The 24,171-nt window shown below is 35.9% G+C and overlaps 1 protein-coding gene across 1 annotated transcript in view; it reads right to left on the bottom strand.

Moving 5' to 3' along the window:
* ANGPT1 (angiopoietin 1) overlaps positions 1-24,171 on the bottom strand; it is a 148,387-nt gene that overhangs the window by 38,657 nt on the left and 85,559 nt on the right. Inside the window, exons 5-6 of the mRNA XM_056485645.1 lie at positions 17,445-17,572; positions 12,098-12,199 (exon numbers count right to left, since the gene is read on the bottom strand). Of these exons, the coding sequence (XP_056341620.1) occupies positions 12,098-12,199; positions 17,445-17,572 (230 nt within the window). The remainder of the gene's footprint in view (positions 1-12,097; positions 12,200-17,444; positions 17,573-24,171) is intronic.

The following is a 24,171-nucleotide window of genomic DNA, read 5'->3' as shown; positions in this document are numbered from 1 at the left end:
TGGTTGTAGGTAATACTGGTGATACCCTGCTTTGAAGTTTTCCATTATGTTATTTCTCACTTGCTGCTTTCATGGCATTCACATTCATATTTGGCTTCATACGTTGCTTCTAAACCACAAAAATACTTGTTCCTCACCTTTATAAACCCTCTCTAGAGCTGGCACACCTTTCTGTAGTTATCACTCTTTTCTGTGTGTGCCTTTGATTCTCTTCTGCCTTTTCTTCCTACCCTTGACTGACCCATCTGGTGTCTCCTGTTCTAGTAGCTTTGGCAGTGTCATACCAGAGCAGTTAGTGGTTTGTCTCTGACATCTTTCATCACTGGTCACTGCCACTCATCTCAGAGGAAGGCAAAATATGCTCTGCATATACTACCTACCAGGAATTTTCTCTTCCTAAAATCCAGAAAGTAGTAGAGGATAGTTGTTCAGACATCAATCAAATTAGATTTTCTTGGAGCTTACATGGTTTCTTATTCACAACATTATTACTATTATTATTATTATTATTATTATTATTATTATTATTATTATTAATTTAATAATAATAATAATAATAATAATAATAATAATAATAATAATAATAATAATAATAATGATAATAATATATAAGAGAGGTTATTACAATTTTTAAATAGACTATCAGTAAATTCAGTAAATTCTTGCTCCCTTTTTCCCAGTGGAGGAAAGTTGAGCGGACTCCCCTTTGAACTGTCATCTGTTGAATTATAGATATATCTTATCTCATTTAGATTACAGCCTATTCAGGATGTAATATATGTAGTGTTTTAACATTATATAATCTCTTAGGTATTCTATAGAAACTCCAGACCCCATATATAATTATTCTGAAGTAATGATTTTTATTCTTCAAATTTTCACCTTCTTCTCCCTTTTCACATGTGTTATTGCACTAAGATGAAAATCTATCACTAAAGTGCTTTGCTCTCTTGACCAGAGGAAATGACGCTGCAGCAACAGGGAAAAAAAGCAATATAAAAAGAAATATTATAAATTATGAAGAAATCTATCACATTGGTTATGAAAAAGGGAATCCTTTTTCTACAATACTGAAACTCAGATCAGAAATGCCTAGAAAAATACTTTTTTTCCTTGACAGAAGTAACTTCTTTTTAAGCTACTTGCTTTTATGAAAAGAAAACCAAGGAAGCAATTGGGATATAAACCATCTCTCTGAAGCAAGGAATGTTCCAAAGGAGAAGCAGTGTACTTTATTAAACACCTAATATGGCTAGGAAGATATAAACAAACAAACAGGCACTCAAAGTTTTCATAGATGTAAACCAGAGAAGAGCAGTACATTTCTGTTAAACACAGAGTTGGCAGCAATGTCTTCAACCATAATTTTATTATGCCAAACTCAACTGTTTCCAACCTGTATTTAGTCTGCAGTTTACTGCCTGTATTTCAGAGCTGAAGACTTGCATGCATACTGTTTTTCCCAGATGCTTTGGCTGACTTAATAACTACACAGCTCTCCTTGTTTATATCTTATTTAGACTGTCTCTACTACAAGAACACTACTACTTTGATGGGATATGTAAACTTTCGTGTGCAGAAGAAAATGACATAATATTAGCCAAAAGAACCCTGAAAAGCATGATTTAATTTTGTGTTTCCATTCCCAGCCCTGAGGCTGGTAAAGAAAATGGTTGTGCCTGGTTCTTTTGATTTACCTTCAGAATCCTTAGCTTTCAAAGAACATTTCAGAATTATACCTTCAAGTACTATTTTTTTTTTTTATTGTCTCAGAAAACTTAGGAAAACAAACTTATGTAATTGTTATGCCCACCTCTCCTTTATATTTGTGAAACACTTTTTGAACACTTTTGAGGTTTGGTTGAAAACCACACAAATTTAAGTTCAACAAAGTTTCAGAGAACTGATGTCTCTGTGATGAGCTGCTGCTGGGAGAAATGCTGAAGCAGAAGCTCAGCAGTTGCCTATTCCAATTGCTACAAGCAGAAACAGAGCAGCCAGCCAAGTGCAGATGCTGAGCAAATATTGCCTCAGAGGTTCTTAGACATCTGGGAGAGATTGAGGGACATAAAAGGGGAACTCAAGCTTTTACCACAGAGAATCCTAGAAAATAATTGGGTTTCAGAAGATTATCAGTTGTAAGAATAGGACTTCTATGTGGGATATAGGACAAAGTCCACAGAAAAGAAGACCTCATTAATTTTGATGTTTATGAGAGAATTCAGTAATTGTTCAGCAATTAAAATTCAGTAATGAGAAGTAAGCATTTTAGTTAGCAGACCATTTGGTTTTATACTGCTCAAATCTGTGGGGCCCCAAGTGATAAGATGCCTAAAGCCTTGCCTAAGACCATGCTTGCCATTTATGGACCAATGCCTAAGATTTAGGACAAGAAATTTGGGGTTGAGAATGCCTTAGGGCAGTGTTAAAAGTTAATGTTAGGAGTGATCGATTTCAGCCCAATAGTTGTTATTAAATATATTTGTTTCCCAGTACATATACTCACTGTCAACAAACATTTCAGGTTTTACATTCAAATAATTATAGCAAAAGCTTCCAGAATTATTTGTGTTAAAGTTTTGTGTCTAAACCCAAGGAATTACATGAGGTGATCCAAGTCATCCTCAGCTATCAATCCACTAGGAAAAGGAACATCTGCATTTCATGAATGTGTTTGCAGTTAACTACATTTTAAGACTCTCTGAAACCCAGTGGGTCTTAAACACTGTTCCAAAATTGCATTTAAAGTTACTAACAGACACTATTTTGTCATTATCTTTCTATTTTTTTTTCATTATATGTTTCCAAATAAAGAGATTAATACTTTAAACTCTACATTTTATTCCAAAAATACTCAAATTTGCTTTTCCCTAGAAATTTGCATAACATTTTGAGATGGCTGGAGAATCAGAGGCTTTAAGCTGCCAAAATAGTGCTTAATGTAATAGGAAAAAGGGTCACTAATTTTCAAAGGTTCTCAGAGTTTTCCTTCATTTTCCCCACTAGCACTCTATGGAAGCTGGGAAAATATAGCTGGGAAATATGCTTATATTTTCATAATATGCTTTCTTATCTTTCCACTATTAGTCACAAAAAGGATACACAAATATTTGCACTGACCCAGACTAGATAATTATAATGTGTTATTTTATTCTTCACAAACAGAATAAAATTGTATTTTAGCTGCTGAAAATTGTATTAAGATCATATTTTGGCAAAGGTTGATCTGAAATAAGACATAAAAATCCCAAACAATGAGTAAATTTTTTTATCCAGATCTTGTCATTGAGGAATAATAAAGTAATGTTTTATACTACATCAGAGCAGATTGTTCTTGTCAACATCACAGAATTTGTTTTCAGAGAAAAAAATAACACAATACAGAACTTTACTGACAATTGCTAATCCATTTTTCTAGTCGGAGGAAGCAAAGATGTTTTCTGTTTCTGTATAACTTTGTCATAAATTCTGTATATTCTGACATAATGTCCAACTGCTATGCAAAAAAAAAAATTATTTTTGTTTTTTATGGATTAAAGTACTTAGAACTAAGAATCAAAGAGAAAAGCTTTTGATTGTATAATATTTATTCTAGATGACATCTGGGTTCTACATCAGCTCATTTTCAATTTCAATTTGGTTATTAACAGAGTCCAAACTACTAAAGCAGTCATAAGTACAAAGAAATAGAATTCAGTACTGGTTTCAAAAATGCCCTTAAGAATTTATAAAGTTGATACTTATTCAAAAATAATAAGTAGGGTGCAAAAGAATTTTATTAGCTTTGGCAAAATCTGTGAGGGTATTCTGCCTGAATCATGTTGCTCCAAGTTCATTAAACAATTATCTCTCTTACTTTATTTATTTTGTCTGATAATGCTCACAGGAAGCTTTGACGTTTTATAGACAAAACAAATTGAAACCAGACACAGCCAATATTTCCTAAGGGTTCATCTTCTGTCAGAAAATTCAGTGAATAAAGCAGATAACAATTCAGTATTTTACAGCAGCAGTGACTTCCCAGAAGCCATAAAGAATATTCATCTCCTTTTCCCTTAGCTGTAAATGTGGATTTGGTTTATAGAAATTACTTCAATTTCCTCAGACAATGTGTTACTTAATGTTAGCTTAGAATAAGATTGGAAAAAAATTCTAAATATTCAGATATTTTTTTTCCTAGGGAATACTAACATATATTTTTTGGCAAATTTTAAAAGTATATTTATATTGAAGCCAGAGATACCTTCTCAAAAGACTAAAAAGAAAACGAAGCTATTGTCAGATTAAATAAAGAACTAAATATCTGTATAATCTGCCTGAAAATCTTGTTCATAATTTGCAGCAACTCTGTTGCACTTCATTCTAGACTAAATATATTAGCAGGCATACAGAAATTAGGTTTACTTTTTACTTTTTCCTTCTCAAACACACACAGTATCAGTAGCTACAAAATTCCCAATGAATAAAAATTACAGTGAGAGAATGAAGAGCAAACCTTACACAAAGGTTACGTCTGGCTGGGCAAGGGGCCCAAAATAGCTCAGTTGCCTACACACATTTCCTACAAATAAAACAACCACTACATCTTCCTCAGGCCTGGATTTCAATTTAACTTCCTTACCATGTAACCAAAAAATTGAGAATATTTCTTATTGAGACAAATTGTCTTGAGAGCCTCTATCCCAAACCATGTTTTTCAGTCCAGGACAAGTCGGTCCTAGGAATGCTCAGACATTTAGTGTGGATCCTAGCAAGAGCATCCCAGGGACACAGGTATGTATTATAGAAAAGAAAACTCTTTTTTTGTGCTCTAAGAAAAATGGATGTTGACCTTTCTGATAACTTTTTAATGACTTTCTGATTCATTATTTGCAAAGAAATAAATGGTAAGTTTTAGTGCTAAACATGCAAAATGTAAGAAAAAATCTAGAAAAAGGTATTTTTGATCATTTCAGGTAAACCCAAAAACTTTTGGGATGTAGGACTTCTCCAAGTACACTGATGAATTCCAAGTAACAAAAATGAGCATGACTAGCAGCATAGTTGCTACAGCAAAGACCAAAAGTTTGTAAGTTTGAGAAGGGATTTGAGTTTCAGCCCCATAATCTGTCTAAATAGAGCAAGCATCAAATTTATGGATTGTTTTTGAATCTCATGCTTGGGCTTAGCTGGTAGTCTAAACAGTTGAACAAGAATAGAAGTTGACTGACATCAGAGTCAGAAAGTTATACTTCTAATTTGACACAAGCCCCAAAGTGAAGAGCTGTTCCTGTAAGTTCCAATGGTGCAGATCACACAGAAAATGCTCCTCCCTGAAGGGAAATGCTGGTCCACCATGACAGCACACAACTGCTGTTTGGGAAGACCTCTGCTACAATTCTAGTATATTCTCAAGTCAGAGATTTTAAAAGGAGCTTCAAAGAATCTCACCTGGCTCTTCTAATACAGCATATTCATCTTGTGATTAGAACAGTTTTAAATGACTTTAATATTTCTCATGATGCTCTAGTAGAGGCTGTTAGCATAATTAAGCTAAATCTTGATATCATTATATAAAATTTATTAAGTAACAGTCTTTGGAATGCCACATGAGCCTTATCAGTATAAATTAATTGAAACACTGTTAAATTGAAGCACTGGTGGCAAAGGAGGCACAAGTACATATCCATGTGTCAACACAGCTCTTGAAACTGATGTTATCCAGTAATGTTTGCTTAGGAAAGGCTGTGCTGAGTATAGGACATTTAAAACACAACTGTGCTCCAACATAAAATTGTGTTTAATTTCACATCCAAAAATATTCTCCAGAATAAAGAGGATGCTTCCTTTTGTAGTAACATCTCTGGTGCCCAATATAGTGATCCAACTCTCTCTGAGACAAATATTGTTTCATTCTTGCTCCCTTACATAACTCCATTGAAGCTTAGACTATAGATTAAGCCTTGGTCAGGACCAGAAGAGTTTCATGAACGTGTTTTCATAGAATGAAACATGGTCTCTCACCACTTCAATATCATGTCTATCTCTACTGGACATACTGGATTTAGATCTCGGGAGAAGAAGAGAAAATGCTGCCTCTTTTCACAGCACTGATGAAAATAACAATATCTGAGTAAGTGTTGCAGTCAGAAGGGACTTTTTATTAAACCAGCATGACATGCCATTCTTTATCACAGAAGGGTGGGTCTCTGAAAGGCGTTACTCACACAATATCTCAATACACACTCCAGTCACCAAAAATCATTTCCTTATATCCAACTTACTTGGTAAATGTGTGAAAGAAACAAATTACTTCCATGTCATCTATCCCAGTCCCTTGACGAAAATTGTTTGTTTTCAGATGTAAGAAACTTATGGCTTTGAAGCATACTCACTATATGTTACACAATTATTCACATCTTGGGTGTGCCTTTTTTAATCCCCCTGTAATCATAACTCACTCCTATAAGTCATTAATTCAACATATTATTTCAAGACCACCACTACTCCCAACCTGTCTGATTAGTTTACACTACAGAAACCTAACTTCTGTCTTTTCCAAGGTCATACATTCTCTAGCTTTTGCTTTTCTCACAGGTCCATCCTGTTCTCAAATCCTTCATTTTGCAGAAGGGACCACGTTGGTATTACAAGGCACTTTATAAACTGCATCACGCTACTGACAGGTTAAAAATACATAGCCATCTCTGCTGAAAAAATTATGGGATTCATCTCCAGCTAGTAACTAGATGGATAGATGTTGTACAGACAGCTTTATGAAGGCTCTTTTCCTTCCAGAATTTTTTTTGTCTTTGTTTCCTATTCCAAGGTTATCTACAAAATGCTTGCCCAGGTTCTTTGAACTAGTAATTCTTTCCCTCACAAGTGTTTCACTAAGACACAGGGGGAAGAAGAATCTGTGAAAAGTGCCCTGAAGATTTTCTGTGCTAACAGTGAAACTGTCTGGGATCAAATATCAAAGTAGTCATTGGAGAACAGCCCATAACCTGTCACTGCTTGGGAATTATCCCTGCATGTTACTTGAGTCAGATCAAAACTACTACTACTCTAAAATTTAGGGATGAGGATCTTTTGACATATGACATATTTGAGTCCTCATTTAAAGGACACAGGGATAGATCTATCAATGCAAGAAGTATGAAGATTTCATGACCATAACAATGCATATTATACCTTAAATAGTTATTCTGAAAAAGGAATGAAAATTCATTCATAATATCTAGCTTTGAAAAACTGAGAATTGTGAAACATACTGTTCCCACAGTATGGTCTTTGAAATTATGAGCAAATTTTTTTCTGTCAAGAGCATTCTCTTCAGCCAAGTCATATGGTTTATGTATTGTTTAAAATCCCACCCACATCTGAAGCTATTTTGCACTAAGATAGTGGAAGCAGAATCAATAAGCTTACACAAGCAATTCTAAAAGGTGCTTTATGCATTTTTATGCAGTCATTGTATCACTTGAAAAAGAAAGTAATGAACATAATGTTCTAATTATTGAAAGGGGTTGGAGTTCTGTCTGTAGTTGTTTGACTCTTAAAGTATTTGGGGATAAAATATAACCTGAACACTATTTGTAAATGGATACAACTACAACAGAGAATTATCCATTACTGAAGGCTCCAAGAGGAAACTACATCAGCTTGAGTTTTTGTCTCTTTGTTCAAGACAAATACAATATAAATGGTTTCTCATTCATTATTTTGAATGAGAAAAATATGCAAGTTAACATTGCTACTGAAACAATACGGAAAAAAAAGAAATGTCAGAGTTTAAAGACAAGAAAGGTGGCAGGGAGAATTATAACAGAACTTGAAATGTGAACAGAAACTTGCACAAAAGAAATTAAAATTTTCAGGCTTAAAGGCTTACAACAGGTAGAGACCATAAAAGGAATTAGGAGGCCATATTCTAAAACAGGAGCTGAACAGTTTGCAAATAAAAAATTGAATGCAAGTAACATCTGGAAGTTTTCAGAATGAACTGAACAAAGGCACTGAAAAATTAAGTCTTTATTGGAATGGTAGCTCTTATGTATAATTCAGGTTTGTTGGACTTGCAAAGACTAGTGAGATGAAAACATAAGGTGAGCAGCAGCCCTACTGTCACAGAGAAGGTCTTCCAGGAAATAGGCAGGACCTCTGTCCAAACTAGAGCTAGCTCACAGAGGTGAACTGTAGGAAGTATAAAGATGTGTAAAAACCATCGTGTCTAGGAGGAAATCAGAGACTTAGAGTCCAAAGATGTGTTCAGCTGTCTTTTAAGTAAGCAGATCTCCAGATTTGTTATAAAAGCTTGAATTTTCGGAGGCTCATAGGAAAGTCAGGCCATTCTAGATAACACAAATTCCCACTAGAATTGCATCCAAAATACTCCCTGAGAAAGTTCTGGTGACTACCTCTGTGGTCTGGCTCTCAGTGTGTGAAGAATTTAAGCCACAGAAGAACACAAATTATCCTGCTCAGGTGTCATACCATATCAGCACTATGGAGATACCATCAATTTGACCCAACAGCTTTAAGGAGAAAAGAGAAAGAAGAAACTGCAACAGAAATGGAAGTGGTTTTGTAGATGTGCTCTTCAGGCCCACACAAATGCTACTGATGACTTCTGAAACAATTGGCAGCAGACTTGTTTTAAGAACTGAACTGTTGTTGGACTCTTAGATATTAATCAGGAACATGAAATTAAAGGAATGTGGAATTTAGCGCTGAACGTCATTCTTGCCTCAAAGAAGCCAAAAGGAAAAACAGCTGCTGGTCAGGAAGGTAGGAAGTGGTTGCCATAAAGCTTAGAAATTCATCTTTGAGTATACTATGTACAAGTGATCCTAATCTAGCTCATGACATTTTGAGTGATTAAAAGAAATGATAGGGGTCTTTTTCATCAGAGAGTGGAAAGTGGCAATTAAGGCATAGAGTACAATTAAATACTGACATGCAGGAAAAAAGCTGGCTAGGGAAAAGATTGCTGTGAGCTGGCTAAGGCATGCAATTCAAATACCTATTGAGAGTTTTCCTCAAATGAGACAAAGTAAGAAAAATTATTTTAAATGTCTGAGGAACCTCCCAATAGGCTTGAACCCAAAGAAGGTCCCTAGGAAGCTCATAGTGAATGTTGGGCTATCAAGTGTGGAATAAATTCAGAGAATTTCACGGGAATTATTAAACTAGACATGTAAAAAGGCTAGAGAATAGGGAATCCAATACTCCATCACCTAATTTGGCAAAAATGGAGACAGTTACTGGGAAAGGTGCATTCATCCAAGAACTGAAAACTGGAAAATGATCAAGAAATCTCCACAGCCAAGTTAGCACATGAGCTAATCATTTACTCAGATTTGATTATTGCTAATAACTGCCTAATAAATGCCAGAAACTCTGTCTTGGACAGTAAGCTTGCAGAAAACCCTTTCTAAAGGGTCTTGGTTTGCAGATGGCAAGCAATAGGTTTAAGTGATAGTCTTCCCTAGAGATCAAAATTCTTAATAGTGTTTTACATTTACTCAGGCAAGAAAATATTAAAAATGCTTGAAACTTGCTTCAGGGTGATCTCACCTGTTGTTAAAAAAATTATTTGTTATTCCAATTCAATTTTTTTTCTGATAAGCAACAAAAAGTATAACAGAAAATTCGTTGCAACATGTGAAAGAATAGATGTAGTAGATGCTGTCAAGGAAAGGATGGATGGACGAGCTTGTGGGGTTTTCTATGGATTTATTCCAATTACTATTGAATGCACATAACACAAATGGCCCAAGAGATTCCTTAGTCAGAAATGAGCTCTTAGAATAAAGGTAAAAATTAAGCTGCACACCATAAGACTAACAAGAAAATGGAAAGATACTGGGGACATATTCCCCTAAGAAAGAAGATGCATAATAAATCTTGCATAACAGTGAATCTGCAGAAAAGTTTTTGCACTCATTAGCTGTTGTTTTAGATACCAAAGAAAGTGTTACTTTATTTTACAGAGTGGAGGCTGAATATAAGTGAAAGGGAGGAAAAAATACCAGGAGCAAAAGTTGGTACCACTGTCACTGACTGTGGGAAAATTTATGTATGAATGGAGTTGTATATTTCCTACTCGAAAGATTTATGGCTACCCTATCTCTCACTTAACCTGTTTACTATATTGGTGTCTAGAACAGAACTGAAATGCTTTAAGGGTCTGTTTGAAGTGTGCAGTGGCCTCCTAACACTGTAACAGCCATTTACATGTGAGGGCTTTAGCAGCAGTGCAGGCTGGTGGCCTGAATTCCTGTCCAGCTCAGAAGCTGGCAATCAGTACTTGCTAATAGTGCAAGTTTGGAAAACTTCAAGAGTTTTCCAAATTTCTTTCCAATAAGAACTAAATGCACTGAAAATAAATGAAGCCCCAGAGACCCATGGTTGCTGTTATGATATTATGATATTATTTCTGCTAGCTTTAGGACCCCAATGAAATACAAGCACAAGAAGAATATCTTAACAAAAGTGGAAATCTCTATCTGAACTATGAGCTATCCAAGTAAACCTAAGTGCCACCTTGTTCCCCCACCACACCACCCAGCTTCTACTGGAAGAAACAGGCAGAAGGAGAGGGGGTGAGGTTCAACAGACACCACACACCCTCCATGAACAACCCAAGAATTTAGTGAGGGGTGCTATTGGCTTGAAGCTCAGATGTTTCAGACATTCCAGTAACACACACAGAGCTCACCAGCCTCTACCATTCTACATTCAACACTTGGTGTTATATGATGACCACAGAAGGGAGCCTAAGATTGTTACTGGGGTGAAATGGTTCACAGAAACAGATCAAGCCTGAATCACATCTTGTTTCATGACTGAAAAACTGAGAAAATAATTTATGTGATATGTATAAATTTTAAAAAGTCCATATGTAAGTTGCACATACAAATTCTAATTTCCTCACTAGTAATACTGGAAGAATCTTCAAATTTTGGTCCCTCAAAATAATTTGGTGCTTTATATTTTATTTGATTCTGAAAAGAAATCGAGTATAACTGTTTCCAAGTTTACTGCTAAATTAAATCAATATGAACTCTAAAAGAAATTTCTGATTTTGTAAATCTATTAAAAACTTTTTTGTCATTTTAATATCCCTTTAGTTAATATATATTAGGAAGTAGTTATCCACAGGAGCAGGAGTCTGACCCAAATGATTATTTATATTTTCAAGCAATATAAAATTATTGGAAATAAAGCATCAATAGAACCAAAATTAGATTTTTGTTCAATAATATGATATTATGTTTATTTCTGAAATTGTAAGTTCTACAACAGAACTTTTTCCCATAGAAATTTTTACTGAACTGAACTTGCTTTTATTTTTAAACATTTAAAATTCTCTTTTCATTAGGGTTTTTCAAAAACTGCAAAAAATCCTTTCCTCTGTCAGGCTGATAACACAGTGCTGGAAACTTCCCTAGGAATGTCATTGAAATCCAAGCCAGTCCTCTGGGACTCAGAGAAAGGAACTCCATCAGAAAGTTTGATCAGGCAGAGAAAGAAAAAAAAAAAAAAATTATTTAGATTGGAGTAAAATTTTTTTGAGTTGGCAAAGGGAAAATAGCCTGCTTGATGTAATGTCATCTTTAATTTGTTAAGTTATTTATTTTCTTGTAATCCTATTTGAAATATCAACATTAACTTGACTGGCAGAGGTGCTGTATGACTTGGGATAAACCCCAGCATAAAAATTTTTATTCCTATCTGAGGTGCTCCAAATTCTGAATGAGTTCCTCTCAGCTGAAAACATCCCTGCCTTAGAAACATCATCACATACCTTTTACCTCTTAACATCACATCAAGTCAAAACTTCAGAGAGACAGACAGCAGCATTTTGGCCTCATCTCATTTTAATTTCAGTAACTGATCTGAAAGAAACCTTAAATAAGGGGAAATAATGCTCAACTAACTGTGGAAAAACTAATTTCAAAAGTAACAGACATGGTGAAAGGTAGTTCATAAAAGACTGGAGAACCATACCACATCACTAAAGGAAGAATTATATATTTAGGTCAGTAGGAAGTAGTATTTGAAATTTGGCACTTATTTTAATTGTACAGCTATTGCACATTTTTCACCTTACCATTTTGTATTCTTTCCAGCTTTTCTGAAAATCCAGACTTCCATCTTCTCTGTGTTGTATAACTGTCCATCCTCCTCCAGCAATTTCCATATTGCAAAAGACCTACATAGCAAATAAAAAAGAAAAATTTTAAAAACCAAACAAAAAATAAAGCAAGTTTGCATTGGAATTCTGGCATCTTGGGGGAGGGAAGCATTTGTGAATAACAGTTTTATGGAAGTGTGTTTTCTGTGCACTCATGCCCTGTTCCCTCAATGACATCCTCAGACATTTGATGACAACCAGTTCTCTCATCATGTTTAGTGTAATCCTCCCAGCAATGTCTCCTTTCTGAACATCACCAAGAACATCATCCCCCTCAGCTTCTTCAGCTTTCCCCTCCACATTCCCTCCATGCTCTTTTCTCTATTTTCTCTGCAGTGTCCCTGAAACCACTCCCTTCCTCCTAACCAGAGTAATTCTTACAGTGATAAAAAGTGCTTCATATATCTTGTAGCAGTGTCATTTGGTCTCAGAGAGAATCTTGAGAATTCTTACAGAAAACACTCATTCTAGGAGTCTGAAATGTAGGAAAAATGAGGTTATTCTGTTTTCCTTTGAAGTAGTAGTATTACCTACCGTGTTCCATGCAGTGTCCCAAAATGGGACAGGTGACCTCAGAGCAAGCTGCCTGATACTGACAGAGAACATAGATAGAAACAGGCTCAATGAAACAAGTTCAGATCTACACTGAATATGTAAGATCATACTCTGTCACCACTGCATGAAGAAAATTATAACCTGTGTATAAAGGATAATGAAACAATTTGACAATTTTGTTGACCCTTGATATTAGAATATTTGTAAACTGAAATCTGTTACCAGTCTTTAATAATCGATATAATAATAAAAATGGATATTAACTTTTATTCACTTCACTCTTTTTCATTATCCTTCCAAAAATATAGAAGATAAACTATGAAAAGATTAAAATACTGCTCATACATTTGCTTTTCTTGGTATGTGACAAGAGGTAATAATTTTTGTTCCTGTTTTTGTAGGACACTTGATTTTAAGATCTAAGTTTCTTAGGGCTACTCTTTCAAGGAAATTTTCCTGATTTCATTCCCCTGTACTCATCAATGCCATATCTGCAACTATCCTAAATTCCATTTGTCTGTGCTTTAAAAAGCTGAATTCTGCTCTTTAAGTCAGTATGTAAAGGTGTTGAAGAGGTTTAGCTTTAGGCACTCACATCAGCAAGAGACAATCCATTAAACACTGGTTGGCAATTTAAAGCTTTATGTTGCTTTGACAAATTGGAGGTTACTATCCAACACAGTTAAATAAAAATTTGTCCTGCAGTTGACTAGGGTACCATATTCTACCCTCAGGAAAAGCCATTCTGTTAATAAGAACTGTCATAGTAACAATATGCAAGTGCTTTTGTTTTAATTTGCACCAGGCATGCCAAGTGAAGTCCCTGTGAAAGTACAGGAAGGAAATAGAATATCAGGACAAACATGAACTTGATTCAGGGTAACCACAAGAAAACCCACAATTTTCTAGACAAATATTTTGGCCCTATTCCTTCTTTAGGGAAGCCACTGTGAGTCAAAACATTTATCTACAGGATTTAATGTCTTTAGTCTGATTTACGGTGAGAATTTCTAAAAGATGGATTTACTTTCCTTATAAGCTCCCATGAATCCACTGCCAATTTTTAAAGCATTAAATCCTTGACTGTATTAAGACTATTCATTTTATAGATGCACACAAATTTTGGGATTTTCATACTACAAATGAAATACCTATAAAAAGATTGAAGTTTTCTGAACAATATATTAAATTGAAAGAGAGACATGAAGGGTGAAGAAAAGATTTGCCAGCAGAACATTTTTCACTTGCCATCATTGTGTGGTCTGGCACTTTCCACAGTGGTAGACACAAACACCTGCCCATGTTAGCAGGAGTTCCAAGGTGGTTGTAGATGTTACTGTGCATAGCTCCAGCCTTGTCTGTCTCAGAAAAGATCATTTAACACCACTTAATGTGTTCTGATACTTAACCCTCTATTAGAAAAGGATGAAAAAAAGTGACTGATTTTGTATGCATTATAGATTCTGATTTTATAATTAATGAAATAACCTGACTTAGAATAAAAGACTATCCAAAATATCTTGCTTAAATGCATGGGTAAAAATTGTCAAACTACTAAAAGGCAAATATGGGATTATTTCTACTTATTTTAGCTTTATGGACTAAATTATTAAAAAAAAAAGATAGAATTCAGAGATAAACTCAATTTTAAAGTGAATAGAACATGTGAAATTTTCACAAATTGCGTTTTAAGTGCATGCACACTAAGACCCCACAAGTCTACCTCGTTGGCATGGGGCAACAAGCTGAGATCCAGAGAATGTGTCTCTGCTGAGCAGAAACAAAAAAACCTGATAGACTACCATGTTGGAGGACAGTCTGCACAGTACAGAGGGATAGCCTACATTTAATGGGTTAAAATTCCTCCAGGTATTGTCCTCAGCACCAATTTAGTGGGAAGCCCACCAGAAGGAATTAAAGGGGGAGGAGTGAAGACCACAGCCATAGCAATTGGTTTTGCAGCACCATGCAGGCACACACACAGAGCCCAGCAGTGGTGGATAGCATCACATTTTCAGTGCACCCAGAGCTGGTAACATTCAGGTTTGTGAGGCATTGGAGGAGACAGTGGTGAGTCACTGATCCAAGGGCAGAGCTGCTGTTTGCAGCCAGACCAGTCACACCTAGCCTGCCTTGGCTCCCAAAGTCACTTGGCTCTTTCAACCCCAAAATGGGGACAACCTCACTTTCCCTGCTGCCTTGCTTCCCTGTAGCTCACCCTGGCTCTCCTGGGGACTGAGCTGATTCTTCCTGCCTTTTCTTTAGCTTGGAATAATCATTTGTCCACATTATCAGGCACTGTACGTGCACACATCAAAGTAAGCCAATTAGAGCTCAATAGGTTAATTCTATATTTTTCTCTATCTGTATAAAAATATGGAATATTATTAAGATCCTTTTAAACAGATATTAAACACCAGTTTTTGATGAAGGGCTTGAAAACTGATGAACTATATTAATGAACTGTTGAAGCTAGGAACAAGAAACAAAAATTGCAGCCTAAAGCATATGTGAGCATATAAAAATGAGGCATGTAAATGGTATGGAGCTGTAAGCATGAAGGGTAATTTTTTAATGAATATATGAATGTGAAACCAACAAAACACTAAAATTGAGAACAACATTTGTGTATATACAAAGGTATTTTCCACTGAATATCAGGATTCTAGTAAGTAACCCTTAGAAAGTATAAATTGAAATTAAGGTACATTTTGTAACCTGATGTATCAAATTGTTATGAATGAGATAGTTGCCTGTGACTGTGAGTAATACAGAAGATAATAATATATTAGGGCTGCTAATTGTGCATTGCATTGTGGTAGTCCAGATAACTAAGCTGGCTTTAAACAAGCAGGTCTGTCTCCTATCAGAATATTAGAACAATCTGACTGTGCCTGCATGGTGCTACCTCTGGGCTAATTAGTGCTGGCCTGGCACAGTTCTGCAGGATGGGATTTTGAAGCTCTCTCAGCTGGAGTTAGTTCAGCTATCTGCACAGCACTGCCTTACAGCTTGTTTAAATGACCTTAATGTTTAAAAAAACACCTGTTAAAGCAGTCACACTCCTCACTTGACTGACATGAACACGTCTGGGATCAGCTCTTGCTGTGTGATTGCTAGGGCAGGACAGAGATGGGTGCATCAGAAATGCCCTCAACACTCAAAACCACACACTGCTGCCTTTTCTTGCTAAAACAGGAACCCTCCAGGAAAACATAATGCAATGATATCAGCTGGGTTGTGATACCTGTGTTGATTGGAAGCTGCATCTGTAATCAGGGATATAGTGGAAACTTATCCCTGGCTTCCACTGTGTCACTGTCCTTACACTGGCAGTGCAGTGGGCTTGAGGTAAATATACCAGAAGCACCAGTGTCACAGTGTTTTCAGGTAACCATTGTTTTTTGTTTCAGTCCATCTTCTGGTCAAGGTTTATGAACTTCAGTAAGGTTAAGAAAACTACTGGCAATTGGTACATGTGATTTGGACATGGATGTTACATCTCTTTTTGAGTGGAACAGCAGCTACAGAATTTCTTTTATAATTCTTGTCCTGCTCAGAAATGTTTTCAGTGATGTCTGCCTTTTATGTCATGTCAATTGTTTTCCCATTCACATTCACCAGAATTATGTTGGTCTTGGCCCATAAAGCTGTCCCACCCCAATTCTACTCATGGCTTAATGAACTTGAATTCCTTGCTAAATTATAACATCTTGATGTTTACAGGCTTCCAAAGGCCTTTTGTAATACCAAACTCCACTAAGGAATAAAGTTGGCATATCTTAACAAGATCATAATATTATTATAAACAATAATATTGATAATATTTTTTGGTAATATCTTTTTCTGTTTGCAGGGTCACCATTTTACTGCAGTAAGAATAAATTCACCAGACAGAAGTGGTTCCCCCCCTCCTGTCTGGCACCCTTTTGGCCACCACTGTGTTTCCCAGGTAATCTGCCCTTACTCTTGGTGGCTGCTCCCAGCAGAGCCCTGTCAGAGGGACAGCCACCATTCCTACAAGGATAAATGGGGTTTGGGTTATCCTCTCATGTTCCTAGGCTCAGCTGACTCAGATACCTTAGCAACAAAAGCCTTGCAAAAAATACTTATACAGACTAATGTTTCATTTGCATAAAAAAAGAAACCCTCCCAAGGCTCTTTTTTTGGAAGGATGGGATTATACATGCTTCATAATTTCAAGCAGTGCTAGCACTCAGCATGTTGTGTTCTTTGCAGCCCAAAACACTTTTCCCTGTCCCCTACAAGAGAAGCAAAATTTTTAAAAAAATCCTTATCTTTAAAAACTACTCATTCTGCCATTTCTTTCCTTGTGCTACCAGATAATCCCCTAGATCAGCTTCCTCATTATCACACTTTACAAATTCACTTCTAAATTTTATTGCAGATTTATTTGCAGCCATGGTCTGATTCAACTGAGCTTGCCAAGTGGGAGGAAGTGAGTCAACTATTGAGTGTACACAGGAACTTAGGAAGGATTTTCTGTCAGCAGGAAAGAAGAATGTCTGGAATAATACAGTTAATCATCTTCTCAGTCTATTATGCTTATTAAAGACTAAATATATGACAAGTTTTTTATACCAGTACAATACTTTGTGGAATGATAACTTCAATAAAGGCTCAAAACACTCCTTTCAGTTCAGAGCAATATCATATTATCAAACAAGAAAACAAACCCAGTCTTTACCTTTTTAGGATCTGACACATTGTTAATATAAATAGTGTAGACCCCACTCTTGTTAAAACCAGATTGGTATACATCTGCACAGTCTCTGAATGGCTTTTCTTCCTCCTTTTTTGCATTCTTTAGTAAAACTGAAAAACAAAAAACATGATAATATAAGTTACAACAGTCTTAAACATTTCTGTATCTAGGAGTACACTTTTGCACTCCCTTTCAAAAATACACAGTAATAATTGTTCTGTGTTTCTTACACCTTTCATGCATTTGGCAAATTCTAGTAAAGAACTAGTACAAAGCTTTCAGACAGATGGCAGAGTAGGCACCAGAAGAAATCATGATAAAAATAGTTTAACAGAGCATCCTGTGCCCTGAGAGTAACACAGCAGGTTCTGAGTGCAAAGGTCTGTGCCACTGCAGCTGTGGCTTCCAGCTAAAGCCCTACCTGGGAGGCTGCCTAAGAATGCCCCAGAGATGGCACATGAAGGTGGAAAAAGTGTTCAGTGTTGTGATCTGACACAGATGCTCACCTAAGACAGCAATGCTGGAAGGAGAGAGTTTGTGCTGTTCATGAAGTAAAGACTTTGAGCAACATAGAGCTTGGGGCAAGGCAGCTGCTTGCTTAAATTTACTTTATGGAAGAGAATAATTTAATTATTTTCATTTCTACATTCATAAAGGTTGTTAAGTACAATAAAAGAAAAAACAGTGCTACTGAAGTCAGGTGTCTAGAGGCAATATTTATAGAATTCATTTTGGCTCAGCACAGGGAAACAGTTAATGTTATAACACCAGGGCAGATCTTGATCCTGTATATTACAGACAGACCATATATATACATGAGTCTGGGCTGAGAAATCAGGAGTGCAAAATGTTGAGAATCTCAGTCTTGAACAACCAGGAAATTCCCTGTAGGAGGAGTAACAACTGAGAGTGTTCTTCACTTTCACAAACAAAAGTAGCATGACCCCACACAACAGTGAAGGATATGATTTCATTCCAACAACACATATTTTAAGCACATCAGTATTCCCATGGAAATCCATCCATCCACTCAGATTCTTAAACATGTCCTTAAGTGATGTGCAGGGTTCAGGCCAGCACTTCATTAATCCCTACAATAAGGATACAATATTTAAATCTTCCAGACACACTCATCCTCTGGTGACAGATACTTCTTTTTCATTTTTGGCTTGAAAGTGTGAGTAATAGACACAAAAGAGACTATGTCTTATTCACTAAGAGTGAACTGGCCTCTGCTGCAAAACTGATGCTGATGTGCAACAAGGCAATGTCCTTGCACAGCATGTGGGACTGCACAGGCATAGGTGGTGAGAACAGTGCCAAGGGTGGGCAGCTGGAAATGCCATCTTCCCTTTGAGAACCTCAGATCAATATTTTAGGATGGCAAATTCCTGCCAGAGCACTTGTAATTAATACCATTTCACAGATGGGGAAATTGAAGTAAAAAAGGGTTCAACATTTTACCTGTCATTCTGCGAAAAGGCAAAAATAGAAAAATAGTGAGAAATCAAATTCTAACTGTAAGACTATGCTGCTCTCTAGGTAGGCATTTTGTACAAAAAGGATATTATTCTTTCCCTTTTATGTGATTTACACTATTATTTTAAAATTTTATTTTAAGAAACAAAACCCCCTTACTTCTCCCCTTCCATGTATTTGCTTAATATTTATTAGATTTATTCAAGACCATCAACAAAAATAAAATCTAATTTATATATTTGCATATGAAATTCGATTAGGAAATCAATTGCTTAGAAACTTAGCCATATTTGGAAAAGTTAGTGCTGGGAATGTTGTAGATTACACACTTCCCTGTGAGATAGCAGGGGGTGAGGTCCTTAGCAAGGTGCACATCAATTGTGCACTCTCTCAAAAATTACACTTTTTAGATAAGACATAGAACTGAGGCCCTAGTGATGTTTTGTTAATCAAAGACTTCATGGTACTTTCTGTAAGCAGATGGTGTTAGTATCTGTGGCCCAAGTCCAACCTGAATAATAACTTGGGGTTGGAGCCAAAGCCTAGAGGAGTTAAAGAAAAGCCTCTCATTGATTTCAGAGGGCTTTAGAATAGATCCATTCTTTCTGGCCTGTATTTCTCTAGTGCTGTTGTTTCAACTGTAGACATCAGTCTCTCTTGTCTAAAAATCATATTTAGTGGTGCAAAGGCACATTTCCTTCAGTCTCAAAACACTTATATTTTATTAGCTGTGTGCAGTGAGATTATCTTACCTCTCACATGTTATACATACATTGAAAACCACTTGAAAATAACTAAGAATCAATAAAGGAAATTTGAATTTGGTTCCTTTGTAACTGAAACCTAGTCAAAAGAAATCATGAGAATATTCTAAAGTTTATATCATTAAAATTTTAAACAAGGTAAGATTTTAATATCAGAGCAAATAGCTTTGGTGATTTTCTAATGAGATGGATCTCTAGAAATCATCCTTAGAAATAAATTATCTTTCTGTGCCTAAAAACTGAAAGAAACAAAATAAAAGGGATGTATGTGTGAGAGATGAAGTTGAGAAAGACAGATAAGTGTCATAGATATAACCATCTTTCCTCTTAGAACCAGACAGCTGAAGTAGCTGAGATCACACAGAGGGCACATGTATAATTTCCTAAAAACTGAGCAATCCAACACCCGTTTGGAGTTTTTGCACCAGGGGTTTTATTCCACTGCAGCCAGGAGAAGAGGGCTTTCCTTGGGTGCCTCTCACCCCTCTCTCAGGAGCTGCTGCTCCCACTGGAGGGAAAACCTTCACAAGGACCTGCACTATTACAGACTGCAGCACAGTATATTAAGCATGACTAGCGAAAGTTTAGGTTTTCTTAATACATCACACTGTAATTTGCAAGAACAGCCCAAACTTGACAGAAAATTAATACTCAGGAATGTTACTGGTAATGTGCTTTCAGCATAAAATATGTTTTCTCTAAGGTTTGCTGTTGTTTTTCTAACTTAATATTCCATACAGTTTCCAAACTACTTCTATGTAATATAGCTCTAGACTGTTTTTTTCTACAACATTACATAGACCTTGAATCCTTTATACATTAAGCAAAGTCTCTGAATGATATATTGGCTCACATATGGTAGATGTGCAAGTAATTTTTTTAAAAATAAGAAAGTTCAAATAAATTACTTCTAAAACCAAATATGTAACCATTAAATTCCTTTGTCAGCTTCAAGTTATGGACATTACACAAACTTCTAATATTAGTTTAGCTGTTTTCAAATACAGTGCTTATGACAGATTTTTATGTACCTGAAGAAAGGTGAGTGTATATCAAGCAAAATAATATTATCATTCTTTAAACCTGAATGCTTAGCCATGATTTGGAACCCTGGAGGGTTTCCTGATTTCTTTCTCTGGATGAACAATCTGGTAATGAAGTCATGCTCCTTTAAAGCAGTGATGCCTGTGTGGAAAGTCCTGTTTTTTTCTGAACAGAAGGAGAACCAGTAATATTTTTTTCACTGCACTTCCAAAAGCCTTCTGGGTTATTTTTAGCCCAATAATTTTCTCCTTGGGCTATGCTATCTGTTTTTCCCTACTTGGTGGGAATTATTTCTTTCAGTTATCAGTCCTTCAGCTGGTCCTTTTCCTCAGTGCCCTGGATGATGACTGGAGTACAGACAGCACAGGAGATGCCACCCAGAACTGTCCAGGTCCTGTGGATGGACAGGGACCAAAATCAATGGTTACCCATAGGCTGTGCAGCATCAGGGCTGAGCCAAATCTATAGTCAGGGAAATTTAACTGACTGATTGTTATATGTGCCCTGTATAGAGCCAGACCATTTTCCTGTATCAGTTGTAAAATTAAATAAATAGTTAATTTCCTAATAGCTATCACAAATGAAGGATGTTTGCTTTTCTGCCCACATTTAAAGAAACATCAACTAGCTTCTAAGAATAAGTAGTTTCTGAAATATTTACTAATCTAATATTCTCCTCTAGGAATATGAAATTGAAAGCATGCAATAGCTGTCTTTCCTAGGTGTATGAAAAATATCTAATTTCATCTCAACTAGGAAAAAGAAATTTAAATCTATTTGATATTTTTCAATTGAAATTTCTGGTTGTTGATGAGAAAATTAAGTTGTCTTATTGCTTTTCAGGTCTCCATCAGCTATCTGGTGAATAGCACAGCTTGTCTATAAGCAATAAAGTATGTTAAATTTCAGTTCATTATTTTGACTGAATCAATAAATCACAATCATACTTCCTAAATTATTTGAGATCTGAACAGCTATGTTTATGAAATCAGTTGAGACTGAGTTAATCACTAGACTCTTATGTCCTTTAGTGATACAAACAGCAAATGAAAAACAGCTGTTTGTTTTTCTGCATGATAGTGACTTATTTGGACAGATATGCAGAGATTTCTTTAGTGTCTGAGTGAATTATTATATTTTCATTGTTTCAGTGTTCCATTTACATAAATCTAATTTTGTTATAGAAGTACCAAAGAGGCACTTAAAAAAAAAATCATTCATGCTTTTGAAGTCAGAACTGAAAAGTCTTTCTCCATATCTTACTGGCATATATAATTGACCTAAATTTTATCTGTGCTATCAAAAGCATCTGAGGTGAAAATTTATGTCCCCTGTTGAGCAGCTCCTAAAAATTCCAAAAGGAGAAGGTTGTAAATTGAAGGTTTTTACCTAAAGCTGCTACATTCAAGGACAGGGTCATACAAGGACTGCCAAATGATGGTTTCTGTCTAGATCCTGACTGCAAATAAATTTTGCCTTGATCTTGTCATTGTTCCAGACATACTGTGGGGAATCCTGCATTTCTGTAGGGACCCTGTGTCTCTGACCTCTTTCCCAGCCATTTGGGTGCAGCTGCTGTGCATCAACAAAACTCCAGTTTCGATGGCAAACAGTGCCTGGCTTGGGAAGAATCAATTCCAGAACAGTTTGTTAATGTTATCCAAAGGATGTTACTCAAACTGTTTCCCAGTGAGGAGGCTGGAACTGCCCACACATATACATATATATATATCTGTATATACATATATATATATGTTCCCTGACTCAGCAGCAGCAACCTCAAACAGATCTGACAGAATAAGGGTTTTTTTTAAAGAAGATTTTTTTTTTTGTTTTGAGGAGGAAAAATATGCAAAGACTTACAGTTTTTGCTGACTTAGAGCCAGAGGTATATTCTGCTATTTCAGTGTCCTTGTCTCACATGTACCAACCTCCACTTGAGAACAAACATTAAACTGCAACCTAAGAGCTGACTGTGACACCCAATACTGCCTGCAATAAGGCAACCCTGTGACAGCACCATTGTGTTGAAGATGATACACAAACCAAAGGGAAAAGCACAAACCTGCAGGCTGATTTCTCTTCAGTTATGCTCTCCAAATAACTACTACAAACTGAAATGACAGCTGTGCAAAAGCACACTTGGGTCCCTTTAAAAATGGACTTGAAAGCATATTTTCATTCAAGTACATATTACACACTATCTGTTTTTCTTCCACAAAACATGTTTCTGGATTATTAAAGCCACCACTGTCACTCAATATAGCCACTGTAAAAAATAATTAGAAAATTACAATCCATTGAGAAGTATGAAATTAAAAAAAAATATTACAGTTACTTATTCTTGATGAAATATCAGGAACTTTTTGTATATCTAGCTAGTCAACTAAAAGTTTTAAATGTGAATTTATAAATAGTTATTACCCGATTCTATTTGTTATAAAGACAAACTATCACCACCTGATTCAAAACTTAATCCAATGTCAAGTTTGTTTCCTGCTTTATTAATTCTATGTTTCATTTTCATCTTCATAAAGTCTAAAATTCTTATAAAAACAAAACAAAATGGGGATATTAGTATGAAAGCTACTTCTGTATCTCTTGGAGTCCAGCAGTCTTCTCGGATGGTGCATGCTTGTATATTCATGTTTGTTTTCTAGGGAGGTGAAAGGAAGTTTAGGACTGGAGTTTGGACATGCATTTTCCTTTCAACAAAATATGCATTTGCCAAAATGCTTTTCAAGCTAATATTTCTTTGTGACATTGCTCTGAATCTGACAAAAAGAGCAGGCCATTGGCAACCTGGAAAGCTTATTTTGACATACTGGAATAAAATATTTCTGTTCTGGGAACTATTTCTTCATATTCAAGTTTATAGATTATAAATTTGCAGATTCTGGTGTATAAAGCTGTGTTGTCAAGGCCCCCATTATTCCCAAAGAAGTTACAAGACAAGATATCCCAGGTTACAATCCTGCTCCAGCCTCTCCAGTGTCCCATCTCCAGCATCAGGGCCCCAGAAGCCATGGGGCTTCTTCATTAGGCTTCATCTTTCAACCATCATCTTCTGGCTTTTCCTTCTTTTACTTTCATAATTGCTTATTTTCTATTTATTTTCCTTTCCTTTAGGACTTTTCTACTCAGGAGGGCCCCAAGATTTTGCAAGAGCTTGGCTAACACCTGGCCTGGAAAAAGTCTTTAATATCAACACATGTTCAAAGCAGACAATTGGAGAGCAGCATAAGTGCAGGAAAGCACATCCAGGAATTTACAGTATAAGTTCTTCGTCCTCAAGTTGTAATATCTGCATCTTTAATAAGTTTTGAAAGAATTCTCTTCCATTAATTTCTCCAGTTAACATTCTTGAAGCATGTTAATTTTCATCATTCAGTGCCCCATACCAAGGAACTCCATAACTATAC

This window comes from Oenanthe melanoleuca, chromosome 2 (genome assembly GCF_029582105.1).
Source record: "Oenanthe melanoleuca isolate GR-GAL-2019-014 chromosome 2, OMel1.0, whole genome shotgun sequence".
Taxonomy (NCBI): Eukaryota; Metazoa; Chordata; class Aves; order Passeriformes; family Muscicapidae; genus Oenanthe; species Oenanthe melanoleuca.
Note: the sequence above shows the minus strand (reverse complement) of the source record. Positions and strands in the feature narration are given on the sequence as shown.